Source organism: Gymnodraco acuticeps, unplaced genomic scaffold, assembly GCF_902827175.1.
Source record: "Gymnodraco acuticeps unplaced genomic scaffold, fGymAcu1.1, whole genome shotgun sequence".
Taxonomy (NCBI): domain Eukaryota; kingdom Metazoa; phylum Chordata; class Actinopteri; order Perciformes; family Bathydraconidae; genus Gymnodraco; species Gymnodraco acuticeps.
Window position 1 is genome coordinate 14,506 of NW_022991804.1, and position 26,845 is coordinate 41,350.

General features: G+C 42.7%; 2 protein-coding genes across 2 annotated transcripts in view; one reads left to right on the plus strand and one right to left on the minus strand.

Moving 5' to 3' along the window:
• The window catches only part of LOC117535237, a 37,115-nt gene extending 11,470 nt beyond the window's left edge, over positions 1–25,645 (plus strand). The window contains exons 4-5 of the mRNA XM_034199630.1: positions 17,293–17,474; positions 18,745–25,645. Of these exons, the coding sequence (XP_034055521.1) occupies positions 17,293–17,474; positions 18,745–19,599 (1,037 nt within the window). The 3' untranslated portion in view covers positions 19,600–25,645. The remainder of the gene's footprint in view (positions 1–17,292; positions 17,475–18,744) is intronic.
• LOC117535235 (E3 ubiquitin-protein ligase TRIM69-like) lies at positions 675–3,954 on the minus strand. Its single transcript, XM_034199629.1, has 2 exons — positions 3,585–3,954; positions 675–2,816 (listed from the first exon to the last, which is right to left on the minus strand). Exon 2 carries the CDS (start codon positions 2,805–2,807, stop codon positions 1,170–1,172), a length of 1,638 nt encoding a protein of 545 aa, XP_034055520.1. The 5' UTR covers positions 2,808–2,816; positions 3,585–3,954; the 3' UTR covers positions 675–1,169.
• Positions 25,646–26,845: the final 1,200 nt, after the last annotated feature.

Genomic DNA, 26,845 nt, shown 5'->3' on the forward strand with positions numbered 1-26,845 from the left:
GTGTGTTCTAGGTGAAGAATGAGATAATGATCATTAGAAGCAGTCCAACCAGTCAGACCGCTCACACTGACACACTGACATCAGACACTTAGATCAGCTTCATTTAGCATACTAGGAAAAGGGGGACAATAGTGAGCCTGGCATTTTACAAAAAATTACAAAATACACATTTAAGTGTACTTAATATATCTCTGTACGTAAACTGAAACGTAAAAACAATTTGGCAACTTGTTTTGCTCCCAGCCAAGAAATAGCCCGACCCGTAATCTCCTGTTGAACGTCTGATTGATGTTTTTACTCCTGTTTTGGTATAGATTCAACTAACTGGATTCAGAGCTGCTGATAGGTGGATTGTGTTACCTTTGGACAGGCTGGCTTTGTCTTCCCTTCTTCCAGTGTTTATGCTAAGCTAAGCTAAGCTAACCAGTTGATGGCCTTATTTCTAAGAAACATATACAGCAATCTTAATGTCTATGATCAGCTGATCCAAGAGGTTTTAAAATAGTTTATAAAGCTTCAGAAGAACCAAAGCTGTCGGACAAACGTAGTGAGGTAGAAATATACAAATGGAAATAGTCAAGTAAATTTTTTAAGCTACTTTCCTTAAGTTGAGAACTAGTGAAAACTGTTCTTCAGTAAGTACATAAAAAAAACACACACAAAAACATTCTTTGTTCCTTTTTTAACCCATTGAGGCTTTATTCAAACTATACAAGCAGTGTGCAGAGAGGTTTGTACCAATATACTTTAATAAAAGAATGAATCCTGAATCTACCCTTATAAAACATACCAGACATACCCATAATCGCTCCCTTTTAAACTTATAAAAAAAGGAAATGTATATATACAGTATTTTACGAATGAAAAAGGAGTGCATTACTTCCACTAGTTATGTGTGCAAGAATGACACTTTTTTACAATAAATACTTTCTTGTCCCCCTGACGTATAAAGAAGTGGCAAAAGTGTATTTTTGGGTAAATAGTTTTCTGATCACTTGAAGTTATGACGGCAGGTAGTGCAATCTGTATACTCAGTATTTCATGTATTTGTATGCGTCTCAAGGTGAACCATATGTGATCAGATTCTGAAAAATTAACAATGTGTACAATGTACACCACCCATTTAGTGAAAGTTAGTTTCTCTTTCTGTAGAAAATCAAAGGGTTGTTCTACTCGGTGTGATTGACAGGAGAGATGATCAGAGGGGCAGAGTTTTTACCACCATCGTTGTTACAGGGACTAAAGTATGGGTAGAGTTTCTCTTTGAAGCAGACGCCAGTGAAGGAGTAGATCAGAGCTGCAGCATCAACATCATAAAAGGAGACCAGACCCTCCTCATAATCCACAAACACCCCCACCTTCTGAGGCTGAGACTTCAGAGAGAGACGGACTCGATTACTAGCACAAGCTTTGTACTCATTTCCATTCCTCAACACTATCGCCCAGTAACCTTTCTGAGGAGACGCTGTGATATCTCCCCTCCTGTTGATCGACTCTCTGGCCACTCCTAGATCCCACTTAGTCTTCCCTTTAACCTGAACCTCACAATAAAATCTTCCTGAAGAGAAACTCTGCGTTGCTAAAACACAGTGAGAAGAATCAAATCTCTCTGGATTGTCTGGGAGATTCTTCTTCACATCACCATGTTTCACTTGTTTTCCATCATCAGACAGGATGAGTTCGGGATGTGCTGTATCAGGATCAAGAGTCACCTCCACCTCATACTGCTGGACCCTCTTCAGCTCGAGCAGCTTCTTCATCTGTTTACTGAGCGTCTCCTCCAGCTGAGTCACAGCTCTCCTCACAGTCCCCTCATATGAAGGTGGACGGACCCTGACTTCTGTCCAGTTCTTGGTGGGTGGAGCAGCGTTCAGGGACGTGAAGCTTTGGAGGAGGTGGAGCTGGTCTTCAGAGCGTGAGAGCTGCTCCACCTCAGAGCTTCTCTTCTTCAGCTCAGAGACTTCCTGTTCCAGCTGTTTGATGAAGCCTTCAGCCTGTTCCTCTGTCTCTCTCTGCTTCTCTTTGATGGTGTCCATGAGCTCGGCCTGGCTTCTCTCAACAGACTCCTTCAGAGCGGTGAAGACCTGAACACCATCTGCTATCTCTCTGTCTGCTCCTTCCTTACTGAGCTCCACTGAGCGATTCATCTCCTGGATCTTCAGTCGTCTCTTCTGGATCATCTGCTGAATTTCAGCCTCTGTCTTTCCCAGCTCTGCCTTCTTTCCTTCATATCCTTCTTTCAGAGGAACAACATCATGTGTCTTGTGGTCTGAAACAGTGCAGAGCACGCAGACACACACCTGGTCGGTCTTACAGAACAGCTCCAGCAGTTTATCGTGCTTCACACACATCCTGCCTTCCAGGTTCTCCTCAGGGTCGATCAGCTGATGTTTCTTCAGGCCTGCTCTTGTCAGGTGAGGCTCCAGGTGAGTCTCACAGTAGGACTCCAGACACACCAGGCAGGACTTCAGGGCCTTCAGTCTGGTTCCAGTGCAGGCGTCACAGGGAGCTTCTCCTGGTTTGACAACGTGTTGCTCTGAGCTGCTGCTGCTGGCTTTCTGTTGAGCTGACTGTCTGAACTGAGCCGCCATCTCAGAGATGAACGTGTTGACCAGCATTTCAGGTCTTGTGTGGAATAACTTTTTACAGTTCGGACACTGATAGGGGACTTTAGTATCCCAGTGTTCAGAGATGCAGGCTTTACAGAAGTTGTGTCCACATGGTGTGCTGACTGGATCAGTGAACACATCCAGACAGATGGAGCACAGAAACTGATCTTCAGTCAGCAGACAGCTGGCAGCAGACATGTCTTCACTCTGGGGGACAAAAGGTTGAAAAAAACACAAATGCAATTATATATTCTCTATTTGCCAGTTCAGAGAGTCCTACTATGAATCCAAAAATGTAAACTACCCCAACGTTTTATGTTAGAAATGACATACATAGACCAATGACAACCAAAAACATTTAGGTTTTTTGTCTGTACGAATTCAAGTTCAAGTTAAAATGACATCTGGAAAATCATAGCAGTATTCAGTTTAACTCTAAAAAAACACAATGTGTAAGCTCTAATAATTTTGGGGGATTTTTCCATTGTTGAACAGAGGAGTGAAACCTGAGCATCACTGAAGTTGATACTAGTTGTTAAATAAACAGTAAACGTTATCAGCTTCAAAAGGCAGACAGCAGTTACTACAGAAACAGGTTCAAAGCTCAAGGCTGCTAACCACAGTGTACAAATTATATAAAATGAGATATGTAATTGTCATACCTTTTTTATCAGCAAGACTTGTAACATAACACCAGATACCTTGCTTTGGACAGTCCAGAACACATCTAATACTTAGATACTACTTTGTTTAATAGTCATTTATTAGATGTTTTCAAATACAGGAAATATGAAAATAAGTACAAGCTAATGCTAGCTTTGGCTGCATTCTGTCTAACCTTCCTCACCCAGAGTTTACATTGCATTATTGGCTGTTGCTAATATCTTAACTGACACATTTCTATAGTATAATATTCTTATATGAATCCAACTTTGACTAAATATTTAGTGAGTGATGTGTCTCTAGTGCACTCACCAGTGTTTGCAGAGGTCCTGCTGTGTTGAAAAGAGCTGCTGAGTCGAGTGTTTCTTCAGAGAAACAGAGACACTGCTGTCGCTCAGACAATCTTCAGCTTTCATTTCCAGGACATTGAAATTCTTCTCTTACCGTATGGTTCCTCCTCTCAGTGGCAGTTTGCCAAGAGGGAGTGGAGGAAGAACTGTTGAAGCTTGTTATTTAACTTTGTGACGATGCATTTTACAACTGATCCAAGAGGCTTTCAAATAGTGTATTGAGCACAAGTAGGAATATTTTCTCAATAAATAAAGACATCTCTTTACACATCTGGAGATTTATAGCTATATTTTAGAACGGTGTGTTATGGCGCATTTCCACTACAGGGCCTCGCTCGGTATGGCCAGGCCACGTTAGGCCTTGTTAGGACTGGCACACTTTATGCTGCGTTTCCATTACAGTTTATTAGCTGGGGCAGTTACTATAGTAACGCAGTGTAGATGGAGCCGTGACGTCATCTTCAATGCGAACCACAGAAAAACAACATCTCAGAGCTCACAGCTCCTCATATCTGTTCAGAAACTAGACAAATGTTAAACAAGTACAAACCACAGACTGCCTGTGTCATGGAGAATACAGTCGCTGCTTTATTTATGTCTGTAGGCCGTTGTTGTGAGTGTGGACGGTCGGAGCATATATAACGTTAGCTTAGCCGATCTCCATTTAGACAACACGCATTTTAAGGTTTTTCGCCTGCCGTCTGTCTGCAGACTTGTCAAAGCATTAATTTATGGTTTTAATAACCGGTATCAGTATGTTGTTACTTCGGCATCATTTTGAAACGTGTATTACAATTAAATCACGGTCAAATATGTTCATCTTGTTGTAGTTGTAGCTCCCTTGCCAGCGATTCTCTCTTTCTAGTTTAGCATACTCAGCCCGACTCAGCCTGGTTGTTGGCCCAGAAACTACCTCGATTTTATGGGGCAAGAAAAACGGTGAAATAGTACCCGCTAGCCGGTACTACGCCAAGTAGAAACGCAACCAAAAACAGGCCGGGCACGGCACGCTTAAAGCGAGCTCCGCGCTGTAGTGGAAATGCGCAATTATAGTCCCTGTTTAAGAGCAGCTTGTGAAACATTTCCTCCTCTCTGAACAAACTGATTGTCAAACCTCAGATTGAGGAGGAACAATGCGGATTCCGTCCTGGTCGTAGAACGATGGATCAGCCTTTTACTCTCGCAAGGATCCTGGAGGGGGCCTGGGAGTACGCTTATCCGGTCTACATGTGTTTTGTAGACTTGGAGAAGGCGTATGACCGAGTTCCCAGGGAGTTACTGTGGGAGGTGCTGCGGGAGTATGGGGTGAGGGGGTCTCTACTCAGGGCCATCCAATCTCTGTACTCCCAAAGCGAGAGCTGTGTCCGGGTCCTCGGCAGTAAGTCGGACCCATTTCCGGTGAGGGTTGGCCTCCGCCAGGGCTGCGCTTTGTCACCAATCCTGTTTGTAATATACATGGATCGGATTTCGAGGCGTAGTCGTGGGGGAGGGGGTCTGCAGTTTGGTGGACTAAGGATTGCACCACTGCTTTTTGCAGATGATGTGGTTCTAATGGCTTCATCGGTCTGCGACCTTCAGCACTCACTGGATCGGTTCGCAACCGAGTGTGAAGCGGCTGGGATGAGGATCAGCACCTCCAAATCTGAGGCCATGGTTCTCAGCAGGAAACCGATGGACTGTCCACTCCAAGTAGGGAATGAGTCCTTACCCCAAGTGAAGGAGTTCAAGTATCTCGGGGTCTTGTTCTCGAGTGAGGGAACAATGGAGCGTGAGATGGGCCGGAGAATCGGAGCAGCGGGAGCGGTACTGCAGTCGCTTTTCCGCACTGTTGTGACGAAAAGGGAGCTGAGCCAGAAGGCAAAGCTCTCTGTCTACCGGGCCATTTTCATCCTACCCTCACCTATGGTCCTGAAGGATGGGTCATGACCGAAAGAACGAGATCGCGGATACAAGCGGCCGAGATGGGTTTTCTCCGCAGGGTGGCTGGCGTCTCCCTTAGGGATGCATCTGGACCGGGTGAAGATTTTACCTATTGACGCAGCAACCACTGTAAGTTATATTCTTGTTTAATTAGACTTCTCGGTTTCATTTATTCTACTCTGTATAATTGTTCTGTAGTTATTGTAGCTAATACGGCGCTTTTGAGAGATTTTAAATCTCAGATCTGCTCAGGCGAAACCTGCTGCACAGGTCTCAGCACTCAAGCCTGCATTACAATAGAGGCAGGGCCAGTCTATTGTCGCCCATCAGCTGTAGATAGTTAACTAATTAGAGGGGCGTGGCCCTACAGCTGTGAGAACTCAGCAATCAGGCGTCCATTTTAGGTAGCTCTTTCCTGGAGCGTCAGACAGCCGAAGACTGAAAAAAAAATTGGAGTCCTACGGGAGTAAGACTGACAAAGACATTGGAGTCCTACGGGAGTCACGAGGGAGGCAAAGAGGAGGTAAATCCTACTCTGATTGAGCTGGTGTCTTATTTCTCTTTTCTTTAGTTTTCTAGCTCCTCATGCTATAATCATGTGTATTTTCTCCATTCCTGTTCATGTGTCTTCTCGCAATTATCACTGGCCCCGTGTATCTCCTAATCGATATAACCGGCCTGCTCTCATCTATCCCACATGCTCCACTGAGATCCAACATCTAGTTTCAGGGGGCCTGTGGAACTGCCAGTCAGCTGTTCCTAAGGCTGACTTCATATCTGGCTACGCCTCCCTGCAGTCTCTGGATTTCCTTGCTCTCACTGAGACCTGGATTACTCCATCCAACACATCCACCCCAGCAGCTCTCTCCACTGCATATTCCTTCTCCCATACACCCAGACCAACTGGCAGAGGAGGTGGCACTGGTCTCCTGCTCTCTCCCAAATGGAGCTTTTCCCTCTTCAAGCTACCTAACTTCACTCCTTCCACCTTTGAGTTCCATGCCGTCACAGTAACCCATCCTATACAGTTAACCATTGTTGTTCTCTACTGTCCACCAGGCGCCTTGGGGGACTTCTTGGAGGAATTAGATAATCTCCTCTCACACATCCCTGAAACTGGCCCTCCCGCTGTACTTCTCGGAGACTTCAACCTCCAGACAGGGAAGATAGACGAACTAACATCCCTGTTAACCGCCTTTGCTTTCTCACTGTCTCCATCCCCACCGACTCATAAAGCTGGCAATGTCCTTGATCTCATATTCTCAAGGAACTGCGCTACTTCTAACCTCTCTGTAAACCCGCTCCACACATCCGATCACTTCTTCATTTCATTCTCTCTACCCCTTTCCAAACATAACAAACTAATCTCTTCTCATCCTGCACTTGTCCGCCGTAAGGCAAGGCAAGGCAAGGCAAGGCAAGTTTATTTATATAGCACTTTCCAACACAAGGCAATTCAAAGTGCTTTACAAAAAATGAAAGAGATTAAGAAAATGGCATTTAAAATCAGTCATTAAAAAGAAAAGCTAATAAAATAAACATTAAAAGAAAAAATACATGGATAAAAGTTACAGTGCAATTAAACATTAAAAGAAAAAGTACATGGATAAAAGTTACAGTGCAGTCTAAGATATGAATAGTTCAATTAAAAGCAGCGACAAAAAGAAAAGTCTTCAGCCTGGATTTAAAAGTAGTAAGAGTTGCAGCGGACCTGCAGGTTTCTGGGAGTTTGTTCCAGATATTTGGAGCATAATAACTGAACGCTGCTTTACCATGTTTAGTTCTGACTCTGGGGACAGAAAGCTGACCAGTCCCTGAAGACCTGAGAGATCTGGATGGTTCATAATTTAGCAGGAGGTCAGAAATGTATTTTGGGCCCAAACCATTCAGTGCTTTATAAACCAGCAGCAGTATTTTGAAATCTATTCTTTGACACACAGAAAGCCAGTGTAAAGACTTCAGAACTGGAGTGATGTGATCCACTTTCTTAGTGTTAGTGAGGACTCGAGCAGCAGCGTTCTGAATTAGCTGCAGCTTCCTAATAGATTTTTTAGTGAGACCTGTGAAGACACCATTGCAGTAGTCGAGTCTACTGAAGATAAAAGCATGGACAAGTTTTTCCAAATCCTGCTGTGACATTAGTCTTTTAATCCTAGATATATTCTTTAGGTGATAGTAGGCTGATTTAGTAACTGTTTTAATGTGACTGTTGAAACTCAGGTCAGAGTCCATGACTACACCTAGATTTCTGGCTTTATCTGTTGTTTTGAACATTGCACACTGAAGCTCAGCGCTAACTTTTATACGTTCTGCCTTGGCTCCAAAAACCATTACCTCAGTTTTATCTTTGTTTAATTGGAGAAAGTTCTGACACATCCAGTCATTGATTTGTTCAATGCACTTACTCAGTGTTTGAATTGGAGCATAGTCTCCTGGTGAAATTGTTACGTAAATTTGTGTGTCATCTGCATAGCTATGGTAACTTATTTTGTTGTTCTTCATTATCTGAGCCAGTGGTAGCATGTAGATGTTAAAGAGAAGAGGCCCCAAGATGGAGCCTTGAGGAACCCCACATGTCATATTTGTCAACTTAGATGTGTATTTACCTATAGAAACAAAGTTGTTTCTGTCCTTTAAGTAGGATTCAAACCAATTCAGAACTGTTTCCGAAAGTCCCACCCAGTTTTCCAGTCGGTCTAGTAATATGCTGTGGTCAACAGTGTCAAACGCAGCACTGAGATCTAATAATACTAACACTGAAGTTCTGCCACTGTCTGTGTTTAAGTGGATGTCATTAAAGACCTTTACAGTCTCAGTGCTGTGGTTTGGACGAAAGCCTGACTGGAACACATCAAAACAGTTATTTAAATGCAAGAAATTACTCAACTGTTGAAAAACAACTTTTTCCATGATTTTACCTAGAAATGGCAGGTTTGATATGGGCCTGTAATTGTTCATTACTGAAGCATCTAGATTATTCTTTTTTAAGAGCGGTTTAATGACTGCAGTTTTCAGGGCCTGTGGAAAAATACCTGAGTGAAGAGATTTGTTTAATATATGAAGTAGATCTGAGGCCATGCAAGGCAAAACATCTTTGAAAAATCCTGTTGGAATAATATCAAGGCAGCAAGAGGAGGATTTCAGAAGTTGAATAATGTCCTCTAGGTTTTTATCATTAATCTGATGGAATTGTGTCATGATGTCTGAATTGATGTTAAGTGGAGATAGGGAAAACACATTTGCTGTTCCTGATGCAGAGGCACTGACTGCTTGTCTGATTTTCTGAATGTTGTCAGTGAAGAAGGCAAAATCATTGCACGCCCTGGTGGATAGAAATTCAGAGGCTACTGACACTGGGGGGTTAGTTAGTCTGTCGACGGTAGCAAACAAGGCACGTGCGTTGTTTTTGTTTTTGGTAATGATGTCAGAGAAGAACGATTGTCGTGCGTTTTTCAATTCCAAATTATAAAGGCCAAGTCTCTCTTTATAGATTTCAAAGTGAACCTGGAGATTTGTTTTTCGCCACCTGCGTTCAGCTTTTCGACATTCTCTTTTTTCTGTTTTCGTTCCCTCTCCCCCTCTACCTTTGCCTCGTCGGTGCTCTCAGCCCTCCCTTCCTCTGACTCGTTCCAACTCCTGCCTTCAAACTCTGCTGCAGAAACTCTCCTCTCTACTCGCTCATCCTCTCTGGACTCTCTCTGTCCTCTCACATCTCGGCAGGCTCGTCAGTCCCCTCCTGCTCCCTGGCTAAATGATGCACTGCGTGCTAATAGAACCGTCCTTAGGGCAGCAGAGCGGAAACGGTGGAAATCCAAACACCATGACGACCTCCTAACCTATCAGGCTCTCCTCTCCTCTTTCTCTGCTTCGATCTCTCAGGCAAAAAGCACTTTCTTTCAAGATAAGATCCAATCTTCCTATTCCAATCCTAAAAAACTATTCTCCATCTTCTCCACCCTCTTGGACCCCCCCAAAGCCCCTCCTGCCTCCTCACTTCTGTCAAGCGACTTTGTTACCCACTTTGAAAAAAAGGTTGATGATATTCGCTCTTCTTTTTCTGACTCACCTTTACTCACCGCTGGGTCACCAGACCCTCCTTCCACCCACACACTAACCTCCTTTTCCCCTCTATCTCCAAGTGAGGTTCTTACCCTCATTACCTCTGCCCGCCCTACCACCTGTCCTCTGGACTCTATCCCTTCAAACCTCCTTCAGACTATCGCTCCTGATATTCTACCGTTTCTCACCCATTTCATCAACACTTCTCTAACTTCTGGTCACTTTCCAAACAGTCTCAAGGAGGCAAGAGTAAACCCTCTCCTAAAGAAACCCACTCTCAACCCGTCTGATGTTACAAACTACAGGCCTGTCTCTCTCCTCCCGTTCCTGTCTAAATCACTTGAACGCGCTGTCTTTAAACAACTCTCCTGTTATCTCCATCAGAATAACCTTCTGGATCCGCACCAGTCTGGTTTCAAGGCAGGTCACTCCACAGAAACTGCTCTCATTGCTGTCACGGAGGAACTGCACACTGCCAAAACTGCATCCCTCTCCTCTGTCATCATCCTGTTGGACCTGTCTGCTGCATTCGACACGGTGAATCATCAGATCCTCCTTCGCACTCTCCAAGAACTTGGAGTTTCAGGCTCTGCACTTTCCCTCCTCACCTCATATCTGAAAGACCGTACCTACAGGGTGACTTGGAGAGGGTCTGAGTCCCACCCTTGTCAATTAACTACAGGGGTCCCTCAGGGCTCTGTTCTCGGTCCCCTCCTCTTCTCCCTGTACACAAACTCACTCGGATCAGTCATTAGCCCGCATGGTTTTTCATACCACTGCTACGCTGACGACACCCAATTAATTCTGTCCTTTCCCCGCTCAGAGACCCAGGTCGTCGCACGCATCTCTGCTTGTCTAGCTGACATCTCTCAGTGGATGTCTGAAAACTCATCTCTTTCGACTCCACTTCGAGCGATAGAACTATTAACAAAGCACTTTTATACTAATAAAGGACTGGCTTACCTAAAGCCAGTTGAGTAGCACTTGAAATGTTTTGGCTCTATGAAACCTGATGTACTTATATGATTCTGTTTTCTTCAAGGTTGTGTCTTCCTGGTCGAATGTACTTATTGTAAGTCGCTTTGGATAAAAGCATCAGCTAAATGCAATGTAATGTAATGTAATGTAATGGATAAGGGGAGAAGTTGGGTCATCCGGGAGGGACTCGGAGTTGAGCCGCTCCTCCTTCGCGTCGAAAGGAGACAGTGGAGGTGGTTCGGGCACCTAGTTAGGATGCCACCTGGGCGCCTCCCTAGGGAGGTGTTCCAGGCACGTCCAGCTGGGAAGAGACCAAGGGGTAGACCTAGGACCAGGTGGAGGGATTATATCTATTCGCTGGCCTGGGAGCGCCTTGGGATCCCCCAGTCAGAGCTGGTTGATGTGGCCAGGGAAAGGAAAGTTTGGGGCTCTCTGCTGGAACTGCTACCCCGAGACCCGACCACGGATAAGTGGGAGAAGATGGATGGATGGATGAACAAACTGTTTGAAAATGGGTCTTTACTTAAAGTGGACCTATTATGCCAAATTGCAAAAATATATTGTAGGGCCATACCTATTCAAAACATGTCTGTGAAGTTTTTTGCTAAAAAAAACAAACAGATTGTAGCCATGCCTCATACTGCTCATAACCCTCTATTGCAGCCCTGTTGCAAACAGGCTGATTCTGCTTTAAACCACGCCCCTTTGTAGCGTCACGCAGCTTTCCGCTGCTACCGGGAGATCTCAGCTAAACGCTGCGGTGATTAAATGCCATGTTATGCTCCTAACCACTTCAAGCTTTATTTCTGAAACAGTATGGAGCTCAAACCTTTCTCTCTCGCAGGGTTTACCACAAGGACATTACGTTACACATACTCTCTCCAGTAGCCTACAGCGTTAGCTCCATGGCTAGCTCTGAGTGTTAGCATGCTTGCTAATGTAAACACACAGCATATTACTCCCAAAACAAGCCGTGCATTGTTTCTGATACAGCACTTTTTGGGAGTTTTACGGGGCGTGGTTTGCAATCCGCCCAGCCAATCAGAAATATAGCTCTTTTCTCACAAGAGAGCCGTACGAAAGTCCCTGCTCTCTAGCAGCTCTCTGCTCTCTAGCAGGGACTTTCGTGGGGGTAAAAAGGTTCTCATGAACTAATTTTAGTACCGGCTCTTTTTGGTGTGAACGCGATAAAAGAGGCTAACGTCCACGCTAGCTGCTATATGTTTTGCATTGAGGTGATACTTGAGGCTTGATGTGCTGCGGTGATATGCGAATTCCTTTTTGCATAATATGCACACAACCGTGCTCTTATCGACGCTTCCATCCGTCCGTTTTTTAAAACAACATTTCCCACTGTTGTTCACTGTAGTTTGTTGTTGTCTGAAGTCATGAACGTTAGTTGGTGCTCCAGTATAATCGGTACGCCTGAAACTCATCCAGTGAGAAACGTTCCGCGGTGCAAAAATAAGTGCGATTAAAATGCGTTAATTTTTTTAACGCGTTAATTTTTGTGTAATTAATTAATCTTAATTAACGCGTTAAAGTCCCGGCCCTAATATATATATATATATATATATATATATAACAACTATACTGGGACGTGTCACGTGTTCCGGAGAATATAGGTTGGGACGTGTCACGTGTGCCGGAGAATATAGGTTGGGACGTGTCCCTCGCTCTACCCCTCTCTATTGCGTGAAGGGTCTGCTTTATGCGCTCCGCACAGTAACCCCCCCCCGTTCATAAAGTCAAGTAGCCTACCCCTCAAAAGGTCCGGTTTATTTCATTTTAAGGATGCGAACCAAGCAACATCTCCAGGTGCTCCTTTGAGAAACAGGGCAAAAAAGTTATGTGCACCCCTGGATATTATGAACCATTAGAAACAAGTGAGATTGAAGGGCAAAATAACATCAGACAGTAGGAGAGAAACAGCAATGTGCTTTAAAATGATTATAGTTATCTTAAGCATACTATATTACATTGTTTTTTGGACTTGATAGGAAAGATTCCAAGTTGTTTTTGCATTGATCCACTTGAACATTATTCACATCACATGTCTGTACCATGAATAATGTTTGACTATAAATATTAATGTAAAGGAAATTGTTTTATATGAAGTTAAATAAAGCAGAGGCATATTCCAAAAGCTATATATATTTGTGTAGCTTAAAAGCATCAATCAATGTTTATTTATATAGCCCAATATCACAAATGTTACATTTGTCTCAGTGGACTTTACAGTTTGTACAGAATATCAGTATGACAATACGACACCCTCTGTCCTTAGACCCTCACATCGTACAAGGAAAAACTTCCGAAGAAAACCCACAGTTTAAAGGGAAAAATGGGAGAAACCTCAGGGAGAGCAACAGAGGAGGGATCCCTCTCCCAGGACGGACAGACGTGCAATAGATGCCGTGTGTAAATCGAAAAAGATAATACATTTGCAACATAGGTAGTCCAAATGTTTGGAAATGCATGTGTGTATAATAGGAAGATGAATCCACGAGGATATCCATCCAGGACCTATGATCCAGGACCACAGCCACGACTCAAGATCCAGGACAGAGGAGCGCAGGATCATCCATGACTCCGGATCCCGGCGTATACAGACACCAAAAAGAAAGACATTTGGGGAAGCTGGGTTAATCGGAACATGAGAGTACACAGGTATAGACAGAGAGAAGGAAGAAGTAAGATGTCCCCCGACAAACTAAGCCTATATCAGCAAAACTAGGGGCTGAATCTAATCAGCCCTAACTATAAGCTTTATCAAAAAGGAAGGTCTTAAGCGCACTCTTAAAAACGGATAGGGTGTCTGCCGCCCGAACACAAACTGGAAGCTGATTCCACAAATGTGGAGCTTGATAAGAAAAGGCTCTGGCTCCCATTGTACTTTTAGAGACTCTAGGAACAACCAACAACCCTGCATTCTTGGAACGCAATGCCCTAGTAGGACAGTAGGGTATAATGAGTTCTTTAAGGTAAGATGGCGCCTGCCCATTAAGGGCTTTGTAGGCGAGAAGAAGAATTTTAAATTCTATCCTGTGTTCTATAGGGAGCCAGTGTAAGGCAGCCAGAACAGGAGTAATGTGGTCCCTTTTCCTAACTCTGGTTAGTACACGAGCTGCAGCATCAAACCTTTTAAAAGCCACATTTTCTCTATTGTAATTGCAATAATCCATATATGAAATGTGAATGAGTTGTGTTGACAGTGATGACCAGACAGTTAATGAATCTGAGATTAAGGTTTTCAATAAACACTTTTGAATTATGTGAGTGTGACCTAAACAGATTTAAAATGATATTGTCCCTTTGACAACATTTTAACTTAATTTTCAGCTACAGAGAATCCAAGTATTTATTTTATCTTTAATGTCAGTTGTAGAGTGCTTTTAATAAAAGCAAAATCTAATCCAGCCAGAGTGAGAGAAAACAAGATCAGTCCACTCAGTGGGTATAAATCCAGGGATTGATGTCACATTCAAAGACCTTTTTAAAAAACCGGCAGCTTTTACCCCGGCTGCCCTTTGCCATGGCAACAGTGGGAACGATGTTACTGACAGAACTGTCCGCTGATACTAATGCATACTTAATCCTTGTAAGGACAATTTATCAATGACATTTGTAGGCGTGTGGCGCAGTGGATAGAGTGTTGGTGTTCGGATCAGGGGAGCACAGGTTCAAACCGCACTGCAGTCAGCATGTCGTTGTGTCCCTGAGACACTTCACCCCAAATTGCTCCTGTGGGGATCGCCCACAGTGTTGAATGTAAGTCGCTTTGGATAAAAGCGTCTATCAAGTGACATGTGATGTAAATCAGACTTTAGTTCCACCTGGAGTAAATCCACAAGCTACCCTGCAGTATACAAAGTCATTCAAACTAGCTGCACCTTCACCAGCTTTGAGAACACTTTCATGATCAATCATTATAAAACATATCATATATATTATTCTGAAATGGACCAATCTGCACAACGACTACTTTTACTGTCTTTCACTATATTTTGATGAGAATACTTTCTTTTTTCACTTGAGGAACATTTTGAATGCAGGACTTTTACTATAACAGAGTATTCCTACACTCTGGTACTTCTACTTTTACTCAAGTACAAGATCTGAGTACTTCTACTTTTACTCAAGTACAAGATCTGAGTACTTCTACTTTTACTCAAGTACAAGATCTGAGTACTTCTACTTTTACTACAAGATCTGAGTACTTCTTTTACTACAAGATCTGAGTACTTCTTCTTTTACTACAAGATCTGAGTACTTCTACTTTTACTCAAGTACAATGGAATGTATGTTAGTCGCTTTGGATAAAAGCGTCGAACAAGTAAGACATGTAATCAACAAGAATGTACAAACGCACACCAATCATATAATGATTTATAAATATAGTGCACACTCCCGTTCTACAGGAGGAGATTGAACCTTGCTCATGGTAATAAGTATGGAGCTAATCTCCTGCCATAACTCCACAAACAAACTAAACAGGTTTTACAAATGCCTCATGATTCACTAACAAACACAATGTGGTTTGCAAATACCAAACACCATCTACAAACTGATGCATTTAGTTCTGCAAAGAAAACACGTATCTATCAAACAAACACAACATTTTAAATCATGTTTCAGAGAAAGATTCAGCAGGTTTTACAAGTTCAACACTTCTTTTTACAAGTACATTATTTTTTCAAATAATTAGTTTTTTCTTCTCCATGTCCCCTAGGGCAGTGTTTTTCAAAGTGGGGGCCCCGACCCCCCGGGGGCCGCCAGGGGGCGCCAGGGGGGTCACACAAAGTTTGAGGGAAAGGGGAATTTTTTCCTTTTTTTAAAGTTACATTTTTATAATTTTTTTAGATGTTATAAATAACTGCATATCTATCAATCTATATGTCCTTTGATGCCAATCTTTTAATATTTAATAATATATATATATTTTTTAAATCACACGACCGCCCTTCAAGCCAATCAGAATCGAGCTGCCACTACTGAGAGTGAAACTGAGTATCTGCTCAGCTTTTGGAGCAAGCTCGTGAATGTTTCGCTCTGCAGCCGGATGAGAGCACGGATGTAGCAAATATTGATGTTTATATATATATGAATATAAATATGTTTATTGTTAATATTACTGTTGAATATTATATATAAATAGCTTTCAAAAATGCTAAAAATATATGTTAATTGTTCATATTACTGTTCAAAATGATATATTATAAAGACAGAAATCACTTTAAAAATGCTTTAAAATATGTTTACTGTTTAATATTGTGTTAAGAATGTTTATAACAGAAGACGTAATGAATGACAAACAAAAGAATACAAACATTTTTTTGAAGAATAACTGATTATTAATTATTAATACAAATATATATATTAAGAAAATGTATTAAGCTGTATAATTAGTTTGTCATATTTTCCATCATAATGTACTCATCATTTAAAAACAGGGGGGTCTCCGCCAGAGGATCATGCTATATGGGGTCCTTGGCATGGCAACGTTTGGGAACCCCTGCCCTAGGGGGCTCCGTAGAATTTGTCTCTGAAACATGATTTTAAATGTTATGTGTTTGTTTGATAGATACGTGTTTTCTTTGCAGAACTAAAGCATCAGTTTGTAGATGGTGTTTGGTATTTGCAAACCACATTGTGTTTGTTAGTGAATCATGAGGCATTTGTAAAACCTGTTTAGTTTGTTTGTGGAGTTATGGCAGGAGATTAGCGCACGTGTACGGAGGACACACCGGGGACACATATTTAAGTATGAAAGACATCAAAATGTGCATTTTGCATAATAGGTCTCTGCTCCACTACAGTTCAGAGGTACATGGTGTACTTTTACTCCACTACATGTATTTAATACCTTTAGTTACTTTACAGATCTACTTTTACTCAAGTACAAGATCTGAGTACTTCTACTTTTACTCAAGTACAAGTTACTCAAGTACAAGTTCTGAGTACTTCTACTTTTACTCAAGTACATGATCTGAGTACTTTTACTCAAGAACAAGATCTGAGTACTTCTACTTTTACTCAAGTACATGATCTGTGTACTTCTCCCTGCTCTGTTTACTGAAAGTACTTGTCCTATGTCCTTGTAATATATATATGTATATATATATATATAATATATATATTATTAGTAAGTTATATATGTTATATATATATATAATAATAAATATATTATAAATTAATATAATATATAAATTAATATATATATAAATGATTATATATATAATATAGTATTTATCTATATATAGTATATACTTTATATATATATATATTAATAGACATATATTATTTATATCTATATCTTCGATCCTCTATATCTTCATCTATATCTTATCATCTTATCATCTGTATCTCTATCATTATATATCTCATATATTATCCTCTCGTTCTCTCTCTCTCTCTATCTCTCCTCTCGTCTCATCTCATCTCTCTCTCTCTCTCGTCTTAGCTCTATCCTCCTCTCTATCTCCTTCTCTCCCTCCCTACTCCTCCTCTCTCTCTCTCTCTCTCTCTCTGGCCTTCCTTCTATCACTCCTCCCACTATATATATATATATATATATATATATATATATTGCACTGTTGGAGGAGTGACTTCAGTTTTCCATTGACATATCTACACTGTAGCTAATGTGCTAATGACAGTAAAGCCTCGATGTGTGACGCTGACCTCAGACTGTCCTCCATGTTTGACCCCAGGCTCGTGTCCGGACCTCATGATGAGTAGGAGCGATCACTTTGATGTGCGGCCCCCCGCGGCCCTCACCCCCCAGCTGCCCCCCCGAGCCCACCGGCCCCTCTGCATGTCCGTCTCCTCCGACAGCAGCGGGCGCTTCAAAGCTCTGGAGACGCAGGAGTGGAAGAACAACCTCAAAGCACAGGTACACACACACACACGCACACACACACGCACACCATGTATACATCACTTCAGGGGACATTACATTGACTTACATGCATTTCCTGGAAACTTATCCTAACCATAAACAACACATGCCTAACCCTAATCCTTACCCTAATCCTTATCCTAACCAAGTCTTCACCCTAAAATTAATGATTCCCCTTATGGGGACCTCCAATTTGTCCCCATAAGGGAGGCGAGTCCCCACTAGGGATGGGTATCGTTTGAAATTTATCGATTCCGATTTCGATTCCGGTTCTGCTTATCGATTCCGGTTCTTATCGATTCCCCGTTTCGATTCCAAAATTGTAAAATAAAGAGGTCAAACGTTTAGATAACAAAAATATATTTATTCTTAAAAGCTTTAACTGAAATTGTTACTCAAAAATATACATGCAATATAAATGTATTGCACAATAGCTGTGCTTTATTTTAACTGAGCTATGCCTGTGGCAAGCTATTAACAGGCATTACACTTTGCCTTTTCTTTTTCTTTTTTAGTGTAGTGGAGCCTCACTTCAGAGTGTTTACCGCGACCTATCTTTGGTGTTATGAAGTGACTGAGCTCGTGAAATGTCTACGGGAGGGCGGGGGAGCATCGCTGCGGGGCAACTGTGGACCTCTGTCGCCTGTCAGCGCAATTTATATGATGCCGTTTAAAAAAATGAAGGGCGGTGCCGGCCGTCAGCGTACCGAGCCGGCCGTCAACGGCCCGCTGACGACCGGCCGTTCTGTGATTCTCCAGGTCCGCCCTGTATTCCACCGGGTCACCGCAGCACCGCGGTGCAGACGGACCCGGTGGAATACAGGGTCTACCGCGTTTAGGAACCGTTAAGCAGAACCGAAATTGTGTATTTTGTATGGGTACCCGGTACCCGGCATTTTCTTATCGGTTCTCATCTGGAACCGAGTTTCGGTTCCCAACCCTAGTCCCCACACACACACACACACACACGAGAGTAACCGAGCAAAACGAGGGACTGTTTGAAAACATAAAACAAGAAAAAGTATCAAATTCCCAAATTTAATTTGTTCAGGCTGATGAGGTAATGAAGTATTCTTACAGACATTTGAAGCCTTATTTAAAAGTGTGTGTGTGTGTACATTCCCATCCTGTCCCTGTCACTAACTGAGCATTAGTGACACATTTACCAACAGACCAGAGGAAACACACTGCAGCGCTCAGCTCTGCCTCTGTGAATGTAAAGAAATGTACATCAGTCCTACAGATGTGTGTGTGTGTGTTTCAGATGGAGCAGGCCCACAGTGCAGGAGCAGCCAGCAGCACCGGGTCTCTGGAGCGAGCGTCCCTCTTCTGCTCTTCCAGCTCCGGCCTGTCCTCCCCCGTGGAAATCCTCAACAAAAACAAATCGTCCTCGTCTTCGAGCCGCTTCTCTCTCTTCTCTCCGCCGTGGAACAGCAGCTCCGAGTCCGAATCCAACCCTCCGTCTCGCTCCGGATCCAAAAAAAAGCTTCGTAACTACAGCCGTCGAGCCGCCACTGGACCCGCGGGAGCCCGGGGCCCCGACACACCCGAAACAAAACCCAAACCAGTGGAACAACAACACTTCCAATACTCCGAACCCGTGATCTCCAGAGTGACGGATTTCATCTACGTTGGAAATCTGAACGCGGCGTATAACGGGCGTTCGCTTTGCCGCAATAGCATCGACAGCATCATCGATATGAGCAGCGTTTCGGGGGATCCGGGTCCCATTTTGAACGTGATCCCGTGCACCTGTTCTCGTGGTGCCAGACACACGTGGTCTCGACTCAAAGTGGATATCGGAGACGTGCCGGAGCAGCGGTGTTTCGAGGATATCAACGAGTGTATCGGCGCCTCCACAGAGAAGAGGAAGCGCGTCCTGGTGCACTGCAGAGACGGGTTCTCGCTGGCGCCCACGTGCATCATTCAGTACCTAATGGTGAAGCAGAACATGAGGCTGATCGCCGCCTACGAGCTGCTGAGGGCCCGGTACCCCGTCAACATCCGGGAGCGCCACCAGAACCTGCTGGTGAGCCTGGAGAGGGCTCTGAGGCCCGGAGGGAACGTGGACCCCGAGTGCTTCAAACAGGCCATTTCCCGCAAAGTGGCGTGGACCTGACGCCCGTTTCCCATCATGCTTTGCCTGCTGCTCCGGACTCTCTTTACTCCTTTTAGCGTCCCAGAGCTTAAACACGCTTCTGGTCTTAATATACGTGGTGTAGAGTGGTGCAGGAATGAGTCCTAAAACCCTGCAATGAGTCAGCATTCTAGCAGTTATCTAGTCCCGAAGTCAATGGGGTTTAATATGTGTTGTTTTTAACGTGGCGTGGACCTGACGCCGTTTCCCATCATGCTTCAGACTCTCTTAATATCCCCACGTGGTGTAGAGTGGTGCAGGAATGAGTCCGCATTCTAGCAGTTATCTAGTCCTGAAGTCAATGGGGTTTAATATGTGTTAATAAGGTCTGTGGTTAACACGAGCTGAAGAGATTTTAACGTTTAAATACGCCGGTAAATACCCCACTGGTGAATTTTAAACACTGCTAACAAGTGTCTAAATGAGACGACTAACCTCCCATTGGACCGGGGAGACGTTGCCTTCAGGGTCCAACACAGAAATTACGACATCCCTGCACCACTCTATTGGATTTATTTCCCTATAGACACCACAGGAAGCTCTACCCCTGTGGATTCTGGATATTCCCGTCCCCACTTGAGTTCAGTGGTTCTGATGAGTTTGCTCTTCAAACCTGGAAATGTGACCCGATAGACTTCAGTGTAACATACTTAGCTTCTCGGTATAACGGTGTGATGGTGTTTCGCTGTATAGTTGATATTGTCCTGCTTCAGTTCTGTCGTGGTGTTGTTAAATATCAGGGGAAGATCTCAGGAGATTATTGATGTCAAACCAGTGCAGGGTGGGAATCTCTCGTTAGTCAGCGTTTCAGTTCACACCTGCCACTAAAATGCATCTTGTTTAGCTGTGTGTGATATTTCCAAAAGGTTTTTCTTAACAGCCGGTTTGTTGCTCAGCTGTGCAGCCACAACTTTAACTTTGGTTCAAAAGCCACGGTACAAATAATGAGTTATTGCAGGATTAAGGAAGGGGAGATGATAAAACTGCCTGTTGCTAAACCAGAAGAGCTTTGCATTTGGATCTTTAGTAAATGTCCAAACGTACTGGCATCAAAATGTACCTAAAACATTACAATATTTGATGCTTTATGCCAGCGGTTCCCAACCTTTTTGAACTCGGGTCCACTTAAGAATCTAAAACAGGGTTTAGTTGAATACTTGACTCTGATTGGTCGATTCAGAACATGTGACACATAAATGGTCAAATGGACTGTACTTATATAGCGCTTTATCCAGTCTTTAAGACCCCTAAAAGCGCTTTACATACCACAGGTCGTTCACCCATTCATACAGAGCAGTGTACCTTACTCTAGGACCTAACATTCACACGCCATCGGGAGCAACTCAGGGTTAAGTATCTTGCCCAAGGATACATCGACATGTTGACAGCAGGGGCTGGGATCGAACCCACAACCTTCTGGTTGAAAGACGACCGCACTCCCTTGCAGCCACAGTCGCCCTGTAAATGATATTGATTAGATTATTTAAGATCATACCTTAACATTACACTAGTTGTGTCACTTACTTGCATTCTCCATGGGCAGTCATCACCACCGTAGTCGTATGTCATTTCCTCTCCTTGTTGTTTGCCCTCTATGGCGAACAAGCATACATGTGGCTTCCTATCCACATCGACTCTTTTCATCTTACAGTTGGGCCCAAGGTGGTCGTCCCGTCCAAATGACCCATCTTCCCTTGAGGCGTCAAAACTTAACCATACAAATAAGAGGAAAGGGAACACAAACGAACAGTCCTTCATTTCACTTCCTTTAAAACTGGTATGAGTTGTGATATATTTTATTCTCTGATGCAGTTTAATCAATGTTAGTGCTGGATATAACTGTCATATATCCAACTGATTAAAGCCTTATAACATTCAGTGCAGTTTAGCATGGGTTTTAGTCATTGTGAAACTACAAATCTTACCTCCATGTCTTCCCTCGCCACTTAAATGAAAAAAGAAATCCAGCACAAGTCGGATGATACATGTGTTGTCTTCTGTGCAGTTCCTTATCATTGATAAGGTCCCCTCTACTCAAAAGCTAAATGTCCCGTGGAAAACTGACCAAGGGCAATCATACCACGTCCTTCAAGACAATATATGACATGTCCAGTGAAAGTGGCCGTTAGAATGATGAGTCTGTGGACTATATGTCATTCCAAAAGCAATGTGGAGATAAGAAGCGACATTTACACCAATTGATTATGTTACAATATAATGAACACCTTATGTAACATCCTCTTACCTTTCACTGCATTGATGTATTTCACATCTAATTGATTTGTTTCATCAGTCTTTGATTGGACATTCTGCTGGGCATCCTTAAGGGGACTGACCCTTGGTGCCCCTTTCACACCAACGCGGTTCCCGTTCCGTGCTAGAGCTTTTCTGGTTCGGAACCGGTTTTCTTTTCAGCCCCCGCTCTGTTCACACCGTCCAGAGCCCGAGTGGTGTTGCGTCATCGTTTGCGTCATGACGTAACCGTTTACGTGCCTGCTTCATAAAGCCAAACCGTGCGGAAACCCCTCACAACAACAACAATGGCCGATTGTATTGAAGCGCTACTCGTTTTGGTTTTACTCTGTCGAAACGAAATGGAAGAAATGGGACGACTTTACTACGAACTTTACATTCGTCACATGCGACATTCAAATGCCCATGCCCCCGCCTCCGACGTAAGCGTGACGGATGCGGTTCTTGCTTCTAGACCGACAATTTTTTGGTGCTTGAAAAGCACCGGGTTTCGGTGCTTAGAGCCGGCTCCGCTGCGGTGTGAACAGGAAAAAAATTGTGCTTTTCAGTAGGGCTGTGCAATTAATCGTATATTAATCTCGATTACGATTTTGGCTTGCAACGATTACGAAAACAACGTAATCGAAATAAAACGATTATTATTTTTTTGTATTGGTTTTTCAGTTGAATTATACTTAAAGTTCAGGGCAATCAACTGTTAAAAACATACTGTTCAATTAATTTCTCAATAAATGGATGTTTTCAAAGTAAATGGATAATCGTTTTTAATAATCGTGATATCAATTATTGACCAAAATAATCGTGATTAGGATTTTTGCCATAATCGAGCAGCCCTACTTTTCCGGCTCTAGCTCCGAACCGGCCCCGGAACCGCGTTGGTGTGAAAGGGGCATTGGTGGCATTTCCAACTGCAGAGAAAGGTAGCAAAAATTAGATGGCTTTTTTTCATTCTTGTTCATCACTCCAAACTGCGCTAGCTGCTAAAGCATATCACACACCTGAGCACCATGCAAATACACTTTAACGGCTAGCTATGCACCGACTGTATCACTACTTTACACCACAAATATTTACTTTCATTTCTTTCTCAGGTGTGAACTGAAAACATGTGAACCAGCCATTTATTTAGAATTGTTGTTTTTCCTCCTACAAATCTAGTTTGGATGTAATTTAGCTGTTGAAGAATCCGGTTGCTGCCGACGCCCTGAAGAACGCACATGTGTTTTTATCATTATTGGATTTACATCGACTGGATCTATCTGCTTCTTTCGGGAACTTTGCACACGGACCCACGTTTTTAAATCTTCAGTCTCACGCAGTTTTCTTTGTGTTTTCCGAGGTCGATGGAAAATGAAGGCCCAACCTGTCCTCTGTGAGGAAGACACTGTTTGCTCGGTTGAATCTCTCTGGTGGTGCTTTGTGAAGATGAATGTCCGTGTATATGCAGTGAAGCTGGGTGACGTCTGTGGATTATCAGTATTATTGTGTCTGTGCCACTCAATACGCTGCGAGAGGGGATTTTGCACAAATCACCGGGTCGTCCTACATGCAAACATCGCCTTTTATTTTATTATTGTTTGAATTATTGTTATATCTGGACGTGGTTTGCACATTTTGAGGATCGTTTACATGCTCATTATCCTGATAGTTGATGGTTTAATTAAAATGTTTACATGTTTCACACGCTCGATATATTCCCCGAAAACCTGAGTTATTTATTTTTTGAAAACGGTGTGAATCACATCCAGGGGTTTTTCTAGAAAGAGTACTGTGGATCCTGTTTATAAGATATATCAAAGAGAACTCTGTTCGATACTTCTGGAGGAATTATACCGTTTCTGAAAATATTGTTTTCTGATCACATTACAACGTTGGTCACAAACAATCCGTATAACAACTTTACCAAAAAGAGACACTCACGCACACACACACACACACACACACTCAAAGACAGAGACACACACAGGGAAACACACACATAGGCAACACACACACAAAGACAGAGACACACAGATACACACACACACACACCATGTATACATCACTTCAGGGGACATTACATTGACTTACATGCATTTCCTGGAGACTTATCCTAACCTTAACCATAACCAACACATCCCTAACCCTAACCAAGTCTTCACCCTAAAATGAATGATTCCCCTTATGGGGACCTCCAATTTGTCCCCATAAGGGAAGCCAGTCCCCACACGTGACTATGTAAACAGATGTAGGTCCCCACAAGTATAGTAATGCTAGCCTACACACACACAGAAGTCTTAAAACGTTGGTCACAAACAATCCATATAACAACTTTACCCAAGAAAATATTTTATAAAAATCACACTAAATGTCAACGAGCGAAAACATCATTTTTAAATGATTTTTTTAGTCTATAAAATGAAAGACCATCGTGAACAATTTTCTCACAGTTTAAAGCAAGGTCTAAAATTATCCAGGAAAACCCAAGTAATTGTGAGATAAAAGAGGAAATCAGCAAATCCTCACTTTGGAGAATAATTGGTATTCCCTGTTTTAATAAATGACTTGAAAGATAAATAGATTTTCCAAATTATTGCTGATTAATTTTGACTTAATATTAATATCTGCCTTGTATTTAATTCCCCAGAGGATGATTTAGGATATGAAGTTTGGCCCAACAACACGGTAAACCCTTTTAAACGAGACCTGTCACAGAGTATAAGGGATGCTGTAATACATATTTAAAAAGTGTCTTGAACATCGTGTAAAATGCCGTTATTAGCCGCTAGTCAGATTGTGCTGTAATCCGAGGGTTAAAGTTAAAGTAGCTAAACTTAACTAGCTAATGGTGTTTTTATTGTGTGCTAAACATGAACCATGTATATCATAGTCCACTCTCGGATAAGCAGAGCTAGCTAGCTAACGCGATCAGTGGAAATTGTGGTCAAACGTTAGTGGACTAACACGTGCCTGATTCATGTTTAGCACAAAAGAAAACGCTAGCTTTTATGCTAAAGGTCGGAGAATGATACATTTTATACGAGGTTTATTGACCGTTAGCTAAAGGAAAGAAGTGGAAATTGTGTATTATTTAGTACAAAATCCATCTTCATCATCTACTGACGAATCTTTTATCTGGAGCGAAACTAGTTGAAACTTGTTGTTAAACACCAATTTTGGAGCTGAAAAATATCCGTTTGTGACCAAAAACATCCTGTAAATACTGAAATAACGACTAAAAACGTCTAATATTCTATTTAAGCCGTAGAGAGAATCAGTTGTACAGGATTTTACCAACATTTCTTGAGGTTTAACCCCCCGCGGTGTGATGGGCGTGGAAGAGTAAAAGTATGGTGCCTTCATTTTGAGTCGTCTCGTGACCGTACGGTGACATTTGCACACTTTGTATGACTTTAACTTCTCTCGATATGTAAAACAAGTTGGATATTTTTCGTGTATGAGCATTTGTGTAACGTGGTCCTTGCTGTAATATATTGGCTTGTCATTCGTGCGCACAGTACCCGTTGTTTTAAATATAAACAGGGGATGAAGACGTGGATGAAGAGGATATATTTCACTAACAAAATCTACATATTTTGGGTTTTAATCTCTTTTGTTTTTAAAGTAATCTTAAAGGTTTTCTAACTCGTTCTCTCAGGTGATTTCTCAGTGGCCCAGAATGTTCTCAATGAAAACGATATTCAGAAATGTGAAGCGTGTATTTCTCATGTCATGTTTCTTAAAGTCGGATATAATTTGTACTGTTAAAATATTAAAGAAAAGGATGTAAATAACAGTTGTTGTTGTGCTTACTTTGAAAATGAACCGTGTAGTACACAAGGATTTGAAATGCCCTCTATTTTCTCACACACACACACACACACACACACCATGTATACATCACTTCAGGGGACATTACATTGACTTACATGCATTTCCTGGAGACTTATCCTAACCTTAACCATAACCAACACATGCCTAACCATAACCAACACATGCCTAACCCTAACCCTTACCCTTAACCTTACCCTAATCCTAAACAGGTCTTCACCCTAAAATTAATGATTCCCCTCATGGGGACCTCCAATTTGTCCCCATAAGGGAGGCGAGTCCCCACACTTGACTGTGTAAACAGATTTAGGTCCCCACAAGTATAGTAATGCTAGACCACACATACACACAGACACACATGGCGAGAGAGATACACACACACAGAGAGAGACAGGTGGTAGGGCGGCAGAGGTAATGAGGGTAAGAACCTCACTTGGAGAGAGAGGGGAAAAGGAGGTAAGTGTGTTGGTGGAAGGAGGGTCTGGTGACCCAGTGGTGAGTAAAGGTGAGTCAGAAAAAGAAGAGATAATATCATCAACCTTTTTTTCAAAGTGGGTAACAAAGTCGCTTGACAGGAGTGAGGAGGGGGAAGGGGCTTTGGGGGGGTCCAAGAGGGTGGAGAAGATGGAAAATAGTTTTTTGGGATTGGAATAGGAAGATTGGATCTTATCTTGAAAGAAAGTGCTTTTTGCCTGAGAGATCGAAGCAGAGAAAGAGGAGAGGAGAGCCTGATAGGTTAGGAGGTCGTCACGGTGTTTGGATTTCACCATTTCCGCTCTGCTGCCCTAAGGACGGTTCTATTAGCACGCAGTGCATCATTAGCCAGGGAGCAGGAGGGGACTGACGAGCCTGCCGAGATGTGAGAGGACAGAGAGAGTCCAGAGAGGATGAGAGAGTAGAGAGGAGAGTTTCTGCAGCAGAGTTTGGAGGCAGGAGTTGGAACGAGTCCGAGGAAGGGAGGGCTGAGAGCACCGATGAGGCAAAGGTAGAGGGGGGAGAGGGAACTAAGGTTACGGCGGACAGGTGCAGGATGAGAAGAGATTAGTTTGTTATGTTTGGAAAGGGGTAGAGAGAATGAAATGAAGAAGTGATCGGATGTGTGGAGCGGGTTTACAGAGAGGTTAGAACTAGCGCAATTCCTTGAGAATATGAGATCAAGGACATT